The following is a 15,023-nucleotide window of genomic DNA, read 5'->3' as shown; positions in this document are numbered from 1 at the left end:
GGATATCTGGTTGAGTGAAACATGACAAGCTCAAAAAAATGTAAGTTTTCACTCCTATGTGGAAGCTAGAGCTAGACCTACAAGACACATATGTTCATAGACATATAGGACCATATATATATATATATACATAAATATATATATATATATGTGTGTGTGTGTATGTGTGTAGATGACCACAGAACACAAATTTAACTAGAGGACCACAAAGGAGGACATAGGGAAAAGAAAAAAATTTAGAGGGCAAATAATTGAAATACTATGCAAGTCTCTATAAAAACAGCCTAAGAACCTCAATGAGATTTGTAGGGAGACAGGAAGGCAGAGAGGAAAAACAGGCAATGTTGGGAGGTGAGTACCAGTGGGAGGGGGCTGGGCTAATAAGGAAGATAAAGATGTTGAATATAGTTGAAATAAATTGTAACTATGAACACAGAACAGTAAAATCTGTTGAATGGTTTGGGAAAGGGAGGAGGAAAAGTGATAGAAGGAGTAAGACTGACTGAAATAGATTATAAACATATATGGGAGTGTAACAAGGAGATCCTCCTTGAATAATTAATGCAAGTGAATAAAAATATGGGCACACATCCCTTTCATCCCTCTATGGCATCTCAGCGTCTCCTGTCCTCCATGCTTTCTTGCCTTCCTTGCTTCTGCCCCGGCCACATTATAAATAAAGCCAGCAGATGCTGTCCCTGCTCCTTACTGAAGTCTTTCTATTCTTTGGAACTTGATTTCCTTCCACCTGCTGACTCTTCCCTTCCATTATTCCATTGACCTCAGGGAGGACCTGAGCTTGGAGCAAGACAGACAGAGGTAGACAGAAGGTAGTGGAAGGTTCTGTAGTACTTGAGATGCAGAACATGTTGCACCTGAGATGTAGAATATGTTATAAGTTGACTCTTCCTGGAACTTCACCTCCAGGCCTATAAGGGGATGCATCCAACAGAACCTCCCCTCCTGCAGGTCTCTTATTGACCACTCCTTTAAGAGAGACAGAGTGAAGCCAGTACTTGGGAGGCTGAGATCAGAAGATCAAGGTTCAAAGCCAGCCGAGGCACAAAAGGATTTGAGACTCTTATCTCCAATTAACCTTTAGAAAATGGGAAGTGTGGCTTGACTCAAGGGTAGGGTGGTAGCCTTGAGCTGAAGAGCTCAGGGACAACACCCAGTCCCTGACCTGAAAAGAGAGAGAGAGAGAGGGAGAGAGAGAGAGAGAGAGAGAGAGAGAGAGAGAGAGAGAGAGAGAGAGAGAGAGAGAGAGAGAGAGAGAGAGAGAGAGGAGGGGGGTAGTGTGTGGTCAACTAGAATTTGAGTTTTCCTAAAATAAGGCAGAGGAGAGCCAGGTGCTGGTGGATCACACCTGTAATCCTAGCTACTCAGAAGCCTGATAGCTGAGGATCATGGTTCAAAGACCATCATGGCAGGAAAGTCTGTGAGACTCTTTTTGTTTGCCAGTCCTGGGGGTTGAACTCAGAGCCTGAGCACTGTCTTTGGGCTTTCTCAAGGCTACAGCCCTACCACTTGAGCCACAGCACCGCTTCTGGCTTTTTTCTATGTATGTGGTATCAAGGAATCAAACCCAGGTCTTCATGCATGCTAGGCAAGCACTCTTCCACTAGGTCAAACTCGCAGCCTCTGTGAGACTCTTATCTCCAACTACTCATAAAAAATCCAGAAGTGGCACTGTGCTAGCCTTGAGCACAGAGAGACTCAGGGACAGTGCCCAGGCTCCAAGTTCAATCCTCCTGATCAACAACAACAAAAAGAGTCCGGCTGGTGGCTCACGCCTGTAATCCTAGCTACTTGGGAAACTGAGATCTGAGGATCAAAGTTCAGCTAGGGCACTAAAGTCCATGAGACTCTTATCTCCAATGAACCACCCAAACACTGGAAGTGGCCCTGTGGCTCAAGAGGTAGGGTGGCCGGGCACAGTGGCTCACGCCTGTAATCCTAGCTACTCAGGAGGCTGAGAGTTGAGGATCAAGGTTCAAAGCCAGCTGGGGCACAAAAGGACCGGAGACTCTTCAACTAGCTTCTAGAAAACAGGTAGCCTTGAGCCAGCTCAGAGACAATGCCCAGGCCTAGAGTTCAAGCCTCACAAAGGAAGGGAGGAAGGAAGGAAGGAAGGAAGGAAGGGAGGGAGGGAGGGAGGGAGGAAGGAAGGAAGGAAGGAAGGAAGGAAGGAAGGAAGGAGAGAAAGAAAGAAAGAGAGAGAGAGAGAAAGAAAAAAAGAAAAACCAAAACAACAAAATAAAGGAAGTAGTGGAGACCACATTCACATCTCTGGGTCTCAAGAACTTGAGAACTTAGTCTCCGGCCCCACCTTCAGCCCACTTTATTTCATATTCCTCCTTCATATCCATCTGTTCCCAAAAAGCATGTTAATTAAAAAAAAAGTCAACTCTTGTTTGGACCAATTTATTATTTATTTTTACTATGTAATACAGTCACATGGTTTAAAATTCAAAATGTACAGTAAGGTAGATCATCCTACGTTCCCTCCCTCATTTGACCCCTTCCCCAGAGAAAATCAGTGTTACCCATTTCTTCTACATATGCATAGCTAAACAACCGTATACTTATATTCTCCTCCTTTCCAAAACACAAATGGGAAGTTTCTTATACACGTTTCTATACCTTCCCTTTTTTTCACTGCAAGAGGATTTAAAGGCTTACAATATTTTTTAAGCTTTATAATAATTGCATTTTTTAAGCTTTATAATAATTGCATTGTAAGGTTGTGACAGAACAGATTTGACCAATCCCCTAGGGAAGGACATGGTCTACTGTTTCCAATTCCTTGATACTTCTTTGTACCCATCTCAAGTCCAAAGGAAGGAAGGCAAAACAGTGGTGAAGAAAGTCCCATCAGACACCCTTCCTTCACCAGAGACCCGGGCTCATTTGCATGTGCGCATGGGATTGGACAGTCCCGGCTTGGAGGTGGAGTTCCCAGTATTTTCTGCTTTTTACCACTGAAACTTGGCCTTGATACCCTCCCTAGCTCTCCAATCAGATTGTTTCAGCACACAGAGACCATAAGCCAAATACAACCTTGGGTTTAAAAATGATCATTACTTATGGTCCTGTTATCCCAAAATCAACTGCAATGCTAACTTGAATTCTTGTTGTCTCTATTTTCCTCAAGGGAGTGAATTAAGGCAGGCAGAATGGATAAACACACCCTGTTCAGGACAGGATAGAAGCAACTACTCCTATGTGACAGATGCAAGGGACACATTGACCATACAATAGGTGTCCCTATTGGTTTTTGCTTGTTTATTTTTGCCGGTCCTGGGGCTTGAACTCAGGGCTTGTCACTGTCCCTGAACCTCTTTGTTCAAGGTGAACGCTCTACCACTTGGCTTTTTTTGAGTAGTTTATAAGAGTTTCACTGGCGCCTAGATCCTATTGTATCTTTTACATTTCCATCGGCTCAGGACCAGGAGAAGAGACTGAAGTTCAGATGAGGACTTGGGGGAATGCTAGGTATTGGAAGTAAATTCCAGAATGTAGGAGTAGGCAAAATGGAAGAAGGCAAGAAGGAGGAGACTTGCAGAGAAGGAAATGTGTGCGTGTCAAGACTTCTTCCAGCTCATTTGTAGATATGTAAGAATGATAATAACCTTGACCTGGGGTCTCTAGGAAATGGTCCCTATTGCAAAGTTCTGAGAGATGGCCTAATATTTTTAGAAAACAGGGAAATAAAAGCACAGCCATCACTCCAGCTTCCTGGTTGGGCCATTTCTCTTTTCCCTAGACAGGAACTCAGCATAGCTGGGGTCAACAGAGGCATGTGTTCATATGTCAAGAATCATAGACTCAAGAGATCCTTAGAAAGTTGGGAGAGGCAAAAGAGAACAGCCAAAGAGAGATGACCTTGCAGTAGACATGACATGTGTGGGAAAAGAGAAGCGGGATTCTGGCTGTCCAACCCAGTGCCTAGCCCATATGACTACCACTCTGGCCCTAGGAATCCTGGACAGATTGCCCATGCCAGGGACCACCTACTTGGGAGAGAAGCCCCCGTGGGAGAAGGCAGGGAGGCTGGGGCCACCACAAGCAGCAGTCTGGGGCAGGCAAGCCAGGGGGTTGACCTCACAGGCCTCCGCATCCTGGTCTTTCTGGAAATAGATGGCATCAGCAGAGGAGAAGGAAGGATCCTCATCAAAGAAGTTGTAGGGCCGGAGAAAGAAACCCACTCCATTCCCCACAGTCACTGTGTTGGGAATATCCTCTGCATGGGGGATGTGCAGAAATCCAGCGGTCACCCAGGCCACCAAGTCCTTATGAGGGGAGAAGAAGAAAGAGGATCGTGAAGTCAGGTTGTGCTAGGAACGTACCCGGCCTCCACAATGGCCTTGTAGAGAACACAACTTACCGGCCTATGAATCTTGAGTCTTTAAATACTTGCTTTTCCCTTTCTTGCTCAGAACTCAAAGCATAGAGAGTATATTTCATGTTGAGAAGAACACCTGTCACTCTAAGCCTGGCCTTCACTGTTCCATCTCTTACATTGCCTATCCCACTGCTTTCTACCTACCACCGCCGTGGTGGCACTCCTAAGCCTTCAGCATCTCTTTTCCTACTTCTCCAAGAGTTGGCAAACAATAAGGGAAAAAGAATGAAGGAAGGAAAATCAGGGTTTGGTATATAGAAGTGGACTGACAGGAAGAAACATGCCCTTCCATGGTCAAGGTCAGGATGGGAGAAGCTTTGGATTAGGAGTTGTGATCTTTCCTGGTAACTTCCAATCCTTGAGTCCTCCAGCCTGGAAAGGGCACAAAATGGGACTTTTTGGACTCTAAGGGTCATGAGAACAGTCTTGTTCCTTACCCAGAATTTACATGTGACTTCCTAGCTCAGGAAAGGTATAAGTAATATAGACTAGGTCAGTTAAGGGACAGACCACATCAGCTTTACCCCCAAGGAAATGAGACAATTTTCAAGAGCCCTCCTTAGAGAAGGCAAAGTTCACGCTGGTCTTCCCCTCATTCCCATAGCAACTCACCTCGCCTGCAATGGTCTCATTGTTGATGAAGTCAGCAAAATTCATGGTAGGAGTCCAAGGGTCATTCTGATGGTAGATAATGGTGCTACTGGGCTCCTCCTCTTTGCGCTTGGTCACAGCCAGCTGGTACCTACGGGGGTACTGCTTAGATCCTCATGGTCAGGATCCATGTCCTGCCACCTCATTATGAATGATGAGGAAAGGGAGCTGCGTGCTCCCATCTCAGCTTCCACGTGCGCTCATACAGCAACTAGGGGCTGTGGTATCAGAGGCTACCAGAAGGGGGGGGCGGGGCTGTTGTGTCTCCCTGTCGACCCCTGCTATTGCTCAAGTCTAATACTCTAGCACTTGGGCACTTCTGCTTTTTGCTGGTTAATTGAAGATAAGACTCTCATGGACTTGTTTGCCCAGTATTGGTTTCCAGCCAGGATTCTCAAATCTCAGTCATCCGAGTAGCAAGGATTATAGGTGTGAGCTACCAGTACCCAGGTTTAAGTACAATTTTATGCTATTTCCAGTGTCCCTCCAACCCTCCCTCTCTCCATGCTCATTGTGAGAGCCCCCCTACACACACACACATACTTACCTCCCCCAGCTGAAGGCTCTCTCCATGGAGCTCTCCTGGGGCAGTGGTTCCCCAGCAAAGCTGAGCACTTGGATGCGGTAGCCCCGTGGGTGACCCCACTTGTTGCTGTGATTGCTAGCCAGGTACACGTAACGGGGGATGGCACCTCCTATGGCAAAAGCAGCCTGCTCCTCTGTCTCCAGCCGCTTCCGGGTCACCTGCATTCTCTGTATTTGATACTCAGGATTCCAGGGCACAGCCGTGGGAACAAAAGCCATGTCCTCTGCCCAGACCCAGTTCTCTAGTCCTGCGTGAGGTGAATGAGAGCTGGTCATACAATCAACATTGGCCTTTCCTGGCTTCAGAATGGCAGCTAAAAACCAACCAAGAATTGAGTACGGTTGGGTTCCCTTCTCTTCTCTCACCCCCAAAATATCTCTACATCTTCAGCCAAAGCTGTTGACCTATAAATTAAAATGTTTCTTCAGGGCCGGAAGTTTGGCCTGGTGGTAGAGTGCTTGCCCAGTGTGCACGAAGACCCGGGTTCAATTCCTCATTACCATATATATAGAAAAGGCTGGAAGTGGTGCCATGGCTCAAGTGGGAGAGAAAACAGTGCTCAGCCTATGAATTCAAGCCCCAGGACTGGCGAAACAAACAAACAAAAAATGTTTCCTCAAGCTGGGTGCAGTGGCTCATGCCTGTAATCCTAGCTACTCAGGAGGGTGAGATCTGAGGATCACGGTTCCAAGCCAGCCCATGCACTAAAGACCAGGAGACTCTTATCTCCAATTAATCATCAGAAAACCAGAAGTGGTGCTGTGGCTTAAGGGGTAGGGCAGTAACCTTGACATGACGAGTTCTCAGTGACAGTGACCAGGCCCAGAATCCAAGCCCCACAACTGAAAAAAAAAAAAGTTTCTTCAGACGTATTACTTATTTTTCCTTTCAACTTTGTTATTGTCAGTGGTGGGACTTGAACTCAGGGCTTGGCTACTTTCCTGACTGGTCTAGCTTCGAACTGTCATCCTTAGAACTCAGTTTCTTGAGTAGCTAGAGTTACAGGTATGAGCCACTGGCACCAGCTCGTTCAACTTTCTTTAGCTGAGAAGACTGAGCTTTACTTCAAAGACAGAGCTAAATGAAACACCCTCCTTCCCTCCTAGGTATGGGTACAGAGACAAGCAAACCACTGTCGGCATGCAGTGGTTTGGGACATGAGTGAGGTAGGATCTGGGTTCTAGAAATCCAGATTTAGGCAGGAAAAGGACCCTCGGGGGTACCTTTTCTTCTTGACCTTCAATGATATCATCAAAAAAGGACACAGACACAAGCCAGGCAGGAGCAAAGCCTAAGCTAACAGCCTGATGGTACCTTACACACTTTTCGCCCATGGACAGGGAAGAAAAGAGCGCTCCTATGGCGGCACCCAGGGGATGGTCTGCAGGGAAGGCTGTGGCTGTTCTGGGAAGGGTCCTGTAGTCTTTCTGGTGCTGGGGAAAGTGAGGCCAGCGTGAGTAGCAGACTGGCATGGATGGTAGCAGTCTTGGGGCACAGGAGTGGACCCTAGATCTGAGAACATTGTGAGTGTAGACAGCATGAAATTCATGACACCTTTCCAGGTAACAGGCAGTGTGACCCAGTGAGAATTCTGAGGTATTTCAGAGACAGAAGAAATGCATCTGGTGATGACTCACATGGGAAAGGAAATTGACAAAGATACAAATTTGCAGAAAATCGTGGCTGCCTTGGCTCTCTTCATGACCCAGCACACCAGAGACTATCTGAAATCTTCTACCCAGTCCATTTTACCCCTTGCACTAAAGCGAATGTTTCCTAGACAGAAATGGAAAATCAAGGAGGAAAAAGCTCCCATCTCTCAAGGAAATGCATAACCCGAGTTTTCCCATAACTGGCCTATATATAACAAAGATTTGGCAGAATGCAAAGAGATCCTTCCACGGCCCAGCATTATAGGCCAGATATAGAGAACTGAGCTGGAGGATAAATGACTGTATTCCTGAAGTGGGGCTCACATAAAAGAACAGAGAGAAGATGACCATGTGAACCCTGTTAATCCAGATCCTTCTTCCTGAACCTAGCCCCTTCCGTGATTTTTTTTATGTGAAGTTGTATGGATAAAATCTGGCAAGTGTACACACAACCAGTGAGCTAAAACCCAAATGAAACTCTGTAGCCAATTACTTTCTCATCCAGCCAACAGGAAAACATGAAAAAAATTCACATCTTTTGTTCCTGAAGAACCTACATGAAACCCAAAGCAAAGCAATGACTTTGTAAAACCCTTGTCCCTTATCAGGATGTCTTACCTGCCACATCCAGATCCACCTTGAAGTGGGCACTGTGGGTGTGAACTGTGCCCAACGTGTGCTCCCCAACTCGGTTCCCATACTTTTGAGCAGCACCAAAAAAGAACGCTGAGCTGATGTAGCCCGTGGCATGGACCTTGACTTCCATGGCTCCATTGGGATGGAAGATCATATCCCACACGTAATCATAGTTGAGCAAGGTGGAAACAGATCTGACAACTAACACAGTCTCTGCGAGGCCCCCAAAGTAGTAGGAGTAGAAATCTGAGTGGTGTCGCCGCAGGGGAAGACCCTGGTTCTGTTCAAACACACAAAAGGCATCCCGTAGTGTTTTGGGGGTCTGGGACTCCAAAAGGAAGTGCCAGTCTATGTAGGTGGCCAGGTAGGGGCAGTCGACCCCACGGGTCAGCGGCGTGGAATACTTGCCCATGCCAAAATTACCATCAATGTAGCGAGTCAGCATTGCTGCTGGGGAATTCCCACCATACACCGCCAAGGCCTCCTGGACACTCACTTCATAAGCCACTCTCTCCCCTTGGAACCGTATATCAAAGATCCTCGGACCACTGAAAGCTCCCAAGCCAAAGGAGAAAGTCCACAGTGAAGAGGCCACTTGACTCCCCTGCACACTGAAGCGAGGACCTTGGGGATGGAACTGCAGAGGAGGAGCTGCACCAGGAGCTACCGGGGACTTCAAGGACCAGGACCCACCTGTGCCATTGTCTGGGACCAGCACCACATTCACCAGGCCTGCCTCAAACTGCTCCTCCAGGTGGGTCAGGCTGTCATAGTAGCGGCCTTGATAGAACACCTTCCGGATGGTCCAGTGGGCAGGGTCCAGGGCCTTATGGTCTACCAGCAGCTCCAGCCCCACAGGGTGCACATAAAACCCAGCTCCTGAGAGGTTGTAGTAGAGTCCAAACCAGGTGGTTCTGTCCCCTGATTGCAATCCACGGGGGGCTGTGGTCATTGTCACCAAGTTTCGGCCCTGGAATTTGTAGAAGCAACAGTGATGGAGGAGCCCTGTAGCCTTGGGCAGCTCTTTGTCAAAGATCATCTGCTGTATGTCCATGTACTCCCTGGCCAGCACAGGGCGTCTGTAATAGGGTATTGGGCCTCCGTAACGCTCCACAGTCACATCCCGCAGGTAGGAAGGGTGAGGCAGGGGCCCCACAACCAGCTCACTCACATTGGGCTGAGGTTGTCCACCAAAGAAGACGATGGCCAGTGCTTCTCGAGCAGGTGGTGGTCCCCCTCTGTCCAGGTAAGCCAAGGCTGCAGCCTTGGGGGGCAGCTTCAGCTCCACTGAGAAGATACAGTTGTCGGAGGGCAGAGCCTTGGTTACATCCACTAGGCCTGATCCCAGCTTTTTGGTGAGAAAGTCCATCACAGCTGTCAGCTCCTGTGGGCTGAGGTCTGCAAACATCTGGCTCTGGCTGGAGTGTTTCCAAGGCTGACCACTGGGGGATACCGAGGGGCAATGAGAAGGCTGACTAGCTTCCCCCACAGCTCCACTTTTGCTGGCTAGCAGGACACAAACTAAAGCAAAGATGGTGATGACAGCAAGAGCAAGGAGCACCAAGGTAGCCTTCTGGGTCATTGTTCCTTTTAGAAGGGGCGAAATCCTACCAGGGTAAAGCTATCTATTTTCAAGGCAGGATGAGAAGGCCTTCTTGCCTGCTGTTATCTGGGCTCTGAGAGTCTGGCTGAGGTTCCCTGTGGATTGGAGCGTATGCTGAGGGTGGAAAGGAGCTGGGAGGATTCAGCCAGGGGAGGGATTCAGCATTAGGAGGCGGGTCTGAGTCCTCCACAGAGATTTCCTCAGACCTTACATGGCTTTGTCCTCCAGGTTCCAAATCAAGCTCTGCTCTCTGGGTCAGGGTTGGAGTTAGGGAGAGCTGGGGTTGGGGGAAGGGAAGCAGCCAGTCTGTATATGGAAATGCACATCAGCTAGCAGTTGGGTCTGTTTAAACAGCATCTGAGCCCATCAGCCCAACTTTATCCCCAGCACCCCTCCCCCCTACTTTCCCTGGGCCAGATGTTATTTTTCCTATAACTAGGAACTATTGTTCTCTTCCCAAGGAACGCCCCCCTCCAGCCCCTTTAGTTTCCCAAGCAACATTTCTTGGCCAGGTCTTCCCCTCCTCCCCCACCTTGCAATCTCTTTTTCTAGCACTAATTTCCTTGGCTAGAGTCCTTAATATTTCTCTCCCCAACCCGATGGGAATTCTAGATACTTCAAAATAGAATACAGGGACCAGGAGTGTGGTCTAGAGGTAAGAGCGCTTGTCTAGCATACACGAAGCCCTGGGTTGGATTACTTGGTACCACGTACACAGAAAAATCCAGAAGTGGTGCTGTGGCTCAAGTGGTAGAGCACTAGCCTTGACAATGCACAAGGACAGTGCTCAGACCCTGAGTTCAAGCCCCAGGACTGCCAAGACAAAGAAAGAAAGAAAGAAAAGAAAGAAAGAAAGAAAGAAAGAAAGAAAGAAAGAAAGAAAGAAAGGAAGAAAGGAAGAAAGGAAGGAAGGAGAGAAAGAATATAAGCTCTTGAAATTATTATTTTTTTTGCCAGTCCTGGTACTTTAAACTCAGGGCCTGAGCACTGTCCTTGGGTTTTCTCAAAGCTAGAGCTCTACTACTTGAGCCATAGCACCACATCTGGCTTTTTCTATGTATGTGATACCAAAGAATTGAACCTGGGTCTTCGTGCATGCTAGGCAAACACTCTACCACTAGGCCAAACTCCTGGCCCAGGAACTTGAAATTCTTTATCAACTACATAACTATTCCTTTTGTATGCACATAAAGAAATTGTAATGCCTAGATTTGAGGTCCCCAAAGATCACCAAGGAGCCAAATCCAATGTAAGCACTTGAGTCTTTTTTTTTTTTTTTTGCCAGTCCTGGGCTTGAGCTCAGGGCCTGAGCACTGTCCTTAGATTTTCTCAAAGCTAGAGCTCTACCATTTGAGCCTCAGCACCACTTCCGGCTTTTTTCTACGTATGTGGGCAAGAAGATAGGTCAGCAACTGTGGCAGGAAGCGGTGGAAGTTGCCCATATGCCTCTTCCTGATTGGGTACTTCTACCTAGTTTCTTGTCTTTTATTCCCTGAGTTCTGTTAATGAGAGCTCACAATTCACAGCTTGTTTGGGAATTTACTGAGTTGAGTTTCTATAGAATGTTAGTTTTTAGGTAACATAAGATTAATGTTTCACACGATGCATACAAAGGATTGGAGAGGAGTCTTACAGGAGGTTTTAGAGGAGGGAGTTGTCGACACATTTCCAGTCATTGTGTCTTTAGCAGGATGAGATCTAAGTCTGAATTAGCTATATTTTGTTCAGGCTTCACAGAATGCCTTCTGTAATGTGAACACTAACTACTTTTGAGATGTAGGTTTATGACTTTTAATATTTCAACATCATTTTTATAATTTTCTTTTGTGGGTCATGGGGCTTGAACTTGGCTTGGACGTTGTCCCTAACCTCTTCAGCTCAAGGCTACCACCCCACCACTGAGCCAAGCCCCACCTCCTGTTTTCTAGAGGTTAATTGGAGATACGAATCTCAGGTGCTTTTGTGCCTGGGCTGGCTTTGAACCTTTGATCCTCAGATCTCAGCCTCCTGTGTAGCTATGATTACAGTAGCTAGGATTATAGGCATGAACCACCGTGCCCGGAAATTTTTATGAATTTTTGTGTGAGCCAGTGGCTCATGCCTGTACTCCTAGCTACTCAGGAGGCTGAGATCCGAGGATCATGGTTCAAAGCCAGCCCTGGTAGGAAAGTCTATGAGACTCTTATTCCCAATTAATCAGAAAAAACAACAACAAAAAAAACCAGAAGTGGCACTGTGGCTCAAGTGGTAGAATGCTAGCCTTGAGCAAAAAGGAGCTCAGGGAAAATGTCCAGGTCCAGAGTTCAAGCCTGAAGACCCAACCCTCCCCCCCAAAAATATATATATATAATTTTAAAAAATGTGTTTATGTGTGTATTTGTCCTGGGAGTTGACCTCAAGCCTGGTAATCTCATCTCAGCTTTTTGCCTCAAGGCTGGCACTCTGCTATTTGAACCACACCTCCAGTCCAACTTGTTTTTTAAATAGTTAACTAGGGATCATAGCTTCTTGGGACTTTTCTGTCCTGGTTGGCTTTGTACTGTCCTCAGCCTTCTGAGTAGCTAGGAGTTTTATAGGCTATTTTATAGGAGTATTACAGGTGTGAGCCATCAGCAGGTGGCTTAAATTTGTAATTTAAAAATGAGCAGAACTTGCTGGGCGTGGTGTCTCATGCCTGTAACCCTAGCTACTCAGGAGGCTGAGATCTGAGGATTAAGGCTCAAAGCCCACTGGGGAACTAGAATCCTATAAAATCCATGAGACTCTTATCTCCAGTTAACCACCAGAAAACAGGAAGTGGTGCTGTGGCTCCAGGGGTCAAGGGGAAGGGCTGTAGCCTTTAGCTGAACTGCTCAAGGTCAGCATCCAGGCCCAGAGTCCAAGCCCCATGACCAACCAAAAAAAAAAAACAAAACCCAACAAAAGGAGGCTGTTCCTAAGGAGCATTGAAAGTGGGAACCTAGGGAGCACATGTGGCAGAAATACAGGGAAGTAGAAGAGGAGGCATCTCCCAAACCCCTCCACATTTTCAGGAAGTCCTGGAAAGAGAAAGGGGGCAAGTCTGGAACAGAAGCGTCTAGACTGGGTGGGGAAGGAGGTGCATGCCACAGGACTGATATTGCAGAGCCTAAACTTCTGACCATTCCCAAAGTAGAGGCTGCCTGAAGAGAAGATGGAGAGAGCCACCTCATCAAAGAAGTTGTAGGGTTGGAGTAAGAAGGCAACTTTGTTCCCCATCCTCAGCATGGGGAATGTGCAGGAAGCTGGGTGTAATCCAAGTCACCAGATCTTACAGGAAGAGGAGGACTCTGGAAATAAGACCCAAACCATTTCCTTAAGCTCAAGTCTCAGCCTCTAGCCTCAGCCTGGTTTCTGCCTCTGCCCAGCCTCATCTACTAAGCATGCAAAGTGGCCTGTGTAATCAACTTGGGGGAGGGAGCAGTGTTCCAGAGCTTACCTAGGGCCACCTGTATTGGTCATCAGACAACCCCATGGCCCCCCAGCTCTGAGAACTGGAAACCGTTCCCTCCCATGTATGATCAGAGGCTGAGTAACCAAGATGCTAGGCATACAGGATCTTTCCCTTTGGTCCTTGGAGCTACCAACCTCTCTTAAGAGGGACTCAGTGTGAATTAAGTCAGCAAAGGCTTTGTCATTCTAGTAATGGATACTGCTGCCATGTGACTGTTCTTCCTTCCATTGGGTCGCCACAACCTGGTATCTGGCCAGGAATTGTAGGCTGTCTTGGAAAACATCAAGTAGCCTTTACTAACCTGTCATTTAGATTTTATTCTTTAAAACCACTTTCTACCCTATGTCTACTTGGATTTAAGGGAAGGCTCAGGGATGAATGTTAAGCCAAGGAGTAGTGAGCCGAGCTCTTCAAGGGATGGGAGGGAGCCACTACCCAAGGTCGTCCTCACCTCCTCCACTTGAGGGCCCCTTCCATGGGTGTGTGTATATCTAGGGGGCTGTGCATCCAGATTCGGTATCCATGTTGGTGACTCCAGGCATTCGTCTGGTTGCTGGCCAGGTAAAGGTGGTAGGGAAAGGGGCTTTCCCAGTAAAATGCTGTAGGTCATTTCCAGAACCTGCCTGTCTGTTGTGGGTGCTGCAGCTGATGCTCTGGGCTCCGGAGTACAGCCCTCGGTTTAAACACCATGTCTTCAGAGTAAGGGAGAGGAAATCCACACCAATAAAATCTCAGCTGGCCCTATGATGCCCACGGGGCACTAGCCTAACGAAAGGCATCAGAGAACACCCAGTGAGGGGAGCTGGATAGGTGCTAGCCTATCCTCTTCCAATTAGCCTTGTCCAATAGAGTCTTATCCAATACCCATACGTGGCGATTTAAAAATTCAGGTCCTCAGTTATGCAAGCTACATTTAAAGCACTCAGTATTGCAGCATTGGGTGATACATGCCTGTAATCCTAGCACTCTAGAGGCAGAGGCAGGAAGATCCAAAGTTCAAGGCCAGTATGGGCTACAATAGCAAAACCAGTCTCAAAAGTGCAATCAAAACAACAAAGAACTCAGTAGCCACATAAATCTAGAGGCTCCTGTATATGGCCACAGCAAACATAAAATGTATCATCACAGAAAGCCGATATTGCTCTACTCAGTAGACTTGTTTGGGAAAGCTAACTGGAAAAACCTAATCTCCCTTCACCGTCTGCATATTCCAGCTGATACTTCACTTTCTCAACAGTCTCTTTTCAGAGATGAGATTTACATCTGCCAATTGTCTTCAATCATAGACTTCTAATGGACCCACATCCTGCAAAGTCACTAAAGAGTTTTAGTCTCTTTAAAATGTGACCTGTCAGAAGTCACCTGACACACTGTTCCCATAGCAGCAGAGCAAGATGCAAACACTTACACCCTGTTACTTGATTTGACTTCCTAAAAACAAGGCTCTTTAATGCCAAAAAATGTTGAAGAAACTTCCAATTGGAAAAGTCCTAGTCTAAATGTGTCAGAGAGCAGTCTCCTTAAAATAATCATTCCAATCATGTGATTTTTAGTTTTCTGCCTTCAACATCTCCACAATTGCAAGCACATGCCCACGTGCTTGCAGGTCACATGTGATTGTCTTCATGCTCAAGGTTAAGATTTTTCACAATATGCTTACACTGCCATTTTACACTAGGCAGGAACTTCCTGCCCCATCTATCCCTGGCTTGCCTTGGTTTCCCCAACTGTGAAATGGAGACCATCTGGTGGATTTCTAATGTTCTTTCTAGATATGTCTGTACTTTGATTGGTTTGTTTCCTATCGTTGGCAGTATCAGGACCGGCTCTGTGCCTTGACCCCCACTTATGAAAGCCCCTTCTATTCTTGCAGCAAGCCTACTGCACATCTGTCTCAATGCTGGAGGGCTCGTTGCATTGACAGGACAGCCCTTCTCAAGGAGGAATGGGGTACTTTAACAGAAGTTACCTCCCCAAGAGTCATGTCCAACTGTGCCAGGACACTCTTGAACCAGATT

The 15,023-nt window shown here is 47.0% G+C and overlaps 1 protein-coding gene and 1 pseudogene across 1 annotated transcript; both read right to left on the bottom strand.

Annotated features, from left to right (window-relative positions):
• Nucleotides 1-2,410: 2,410 nt before the first annotated feature.
• On the bottom strand, nt 2,411-9,764 carry LOC150051824 (amine oxidase [copper-containing] 3-like). Its single transcript, XM_090350939.1, has 4 exons — nt 7,913-9,764; nt 5,604-5,889; nt 5,018-5,147; nt 2,411-4,292 (listed from the first exon to the last, which is right to left on the bottom strand). Exons 1-4 carry the CDS (start codon nt 9,510-9,512, stop codon nt 4,014-4,016), a joined length of 2,295 nt encoding a protein of 764 aa, XP_090207065.1. The 5' UTR covers nt 9,513-9,764; the 3' UTR covers nt 2,411-4,013.
• Nucleotides 9,552-14,989, bottom strand: LOC150051823 (amine oxidase [copper-containing] 2-like; annotated as a pseudogene).
• Between the last annotated feature and the right edge of the window lie 34 nt (nt 14,990-15,023).

The sequence above is a fragment of the Megascapheus bottae genome, chromosome 17 (genome assembly GCF_031878675.1).
Source record: "Megascapheus bottae isolate mThoBot1 chromosome 17, mThoBot2.hap1, whole genome shotgun sequence".
NCBI classification, from domain to species: Eukaryota; Metazoa; Chordata; class Mammalia; order Rodentia; family Geomyidae; genus Megascapheus; species Megascapheus bottae.
The sequence above is the reverse complement of the archived record's forward strand: the minus strand, read 5'-3'. Positions and strand labels throughout refer to the sequence as shown.

Bases quoted from the DNA above. Each gene is read 5' to 3' on its own strand.
- LOC150051824 (XM_090350939.1), bottom strand. From the start codon at position 9,512: ATGACCCAGAAGGCTACCTTGGTGCTCCTTGCTCTTGCTGTCATCACC. The intron at 5,148-5,603 runs GTAAGTATGTGT...GTACCCCCGTAG, and splicing joins AGAGCCTTCAGCTGGGGGAG to GTACCAGCTGGCTGTGACCA. The intron at 4,293-5,017 runs GTGAGTTGCTAT...TCCCCTCATAAG, and splicing joins ATGAGACCATTGCAGGCGAG to GACTTGGTGGCCTGGGTGAC.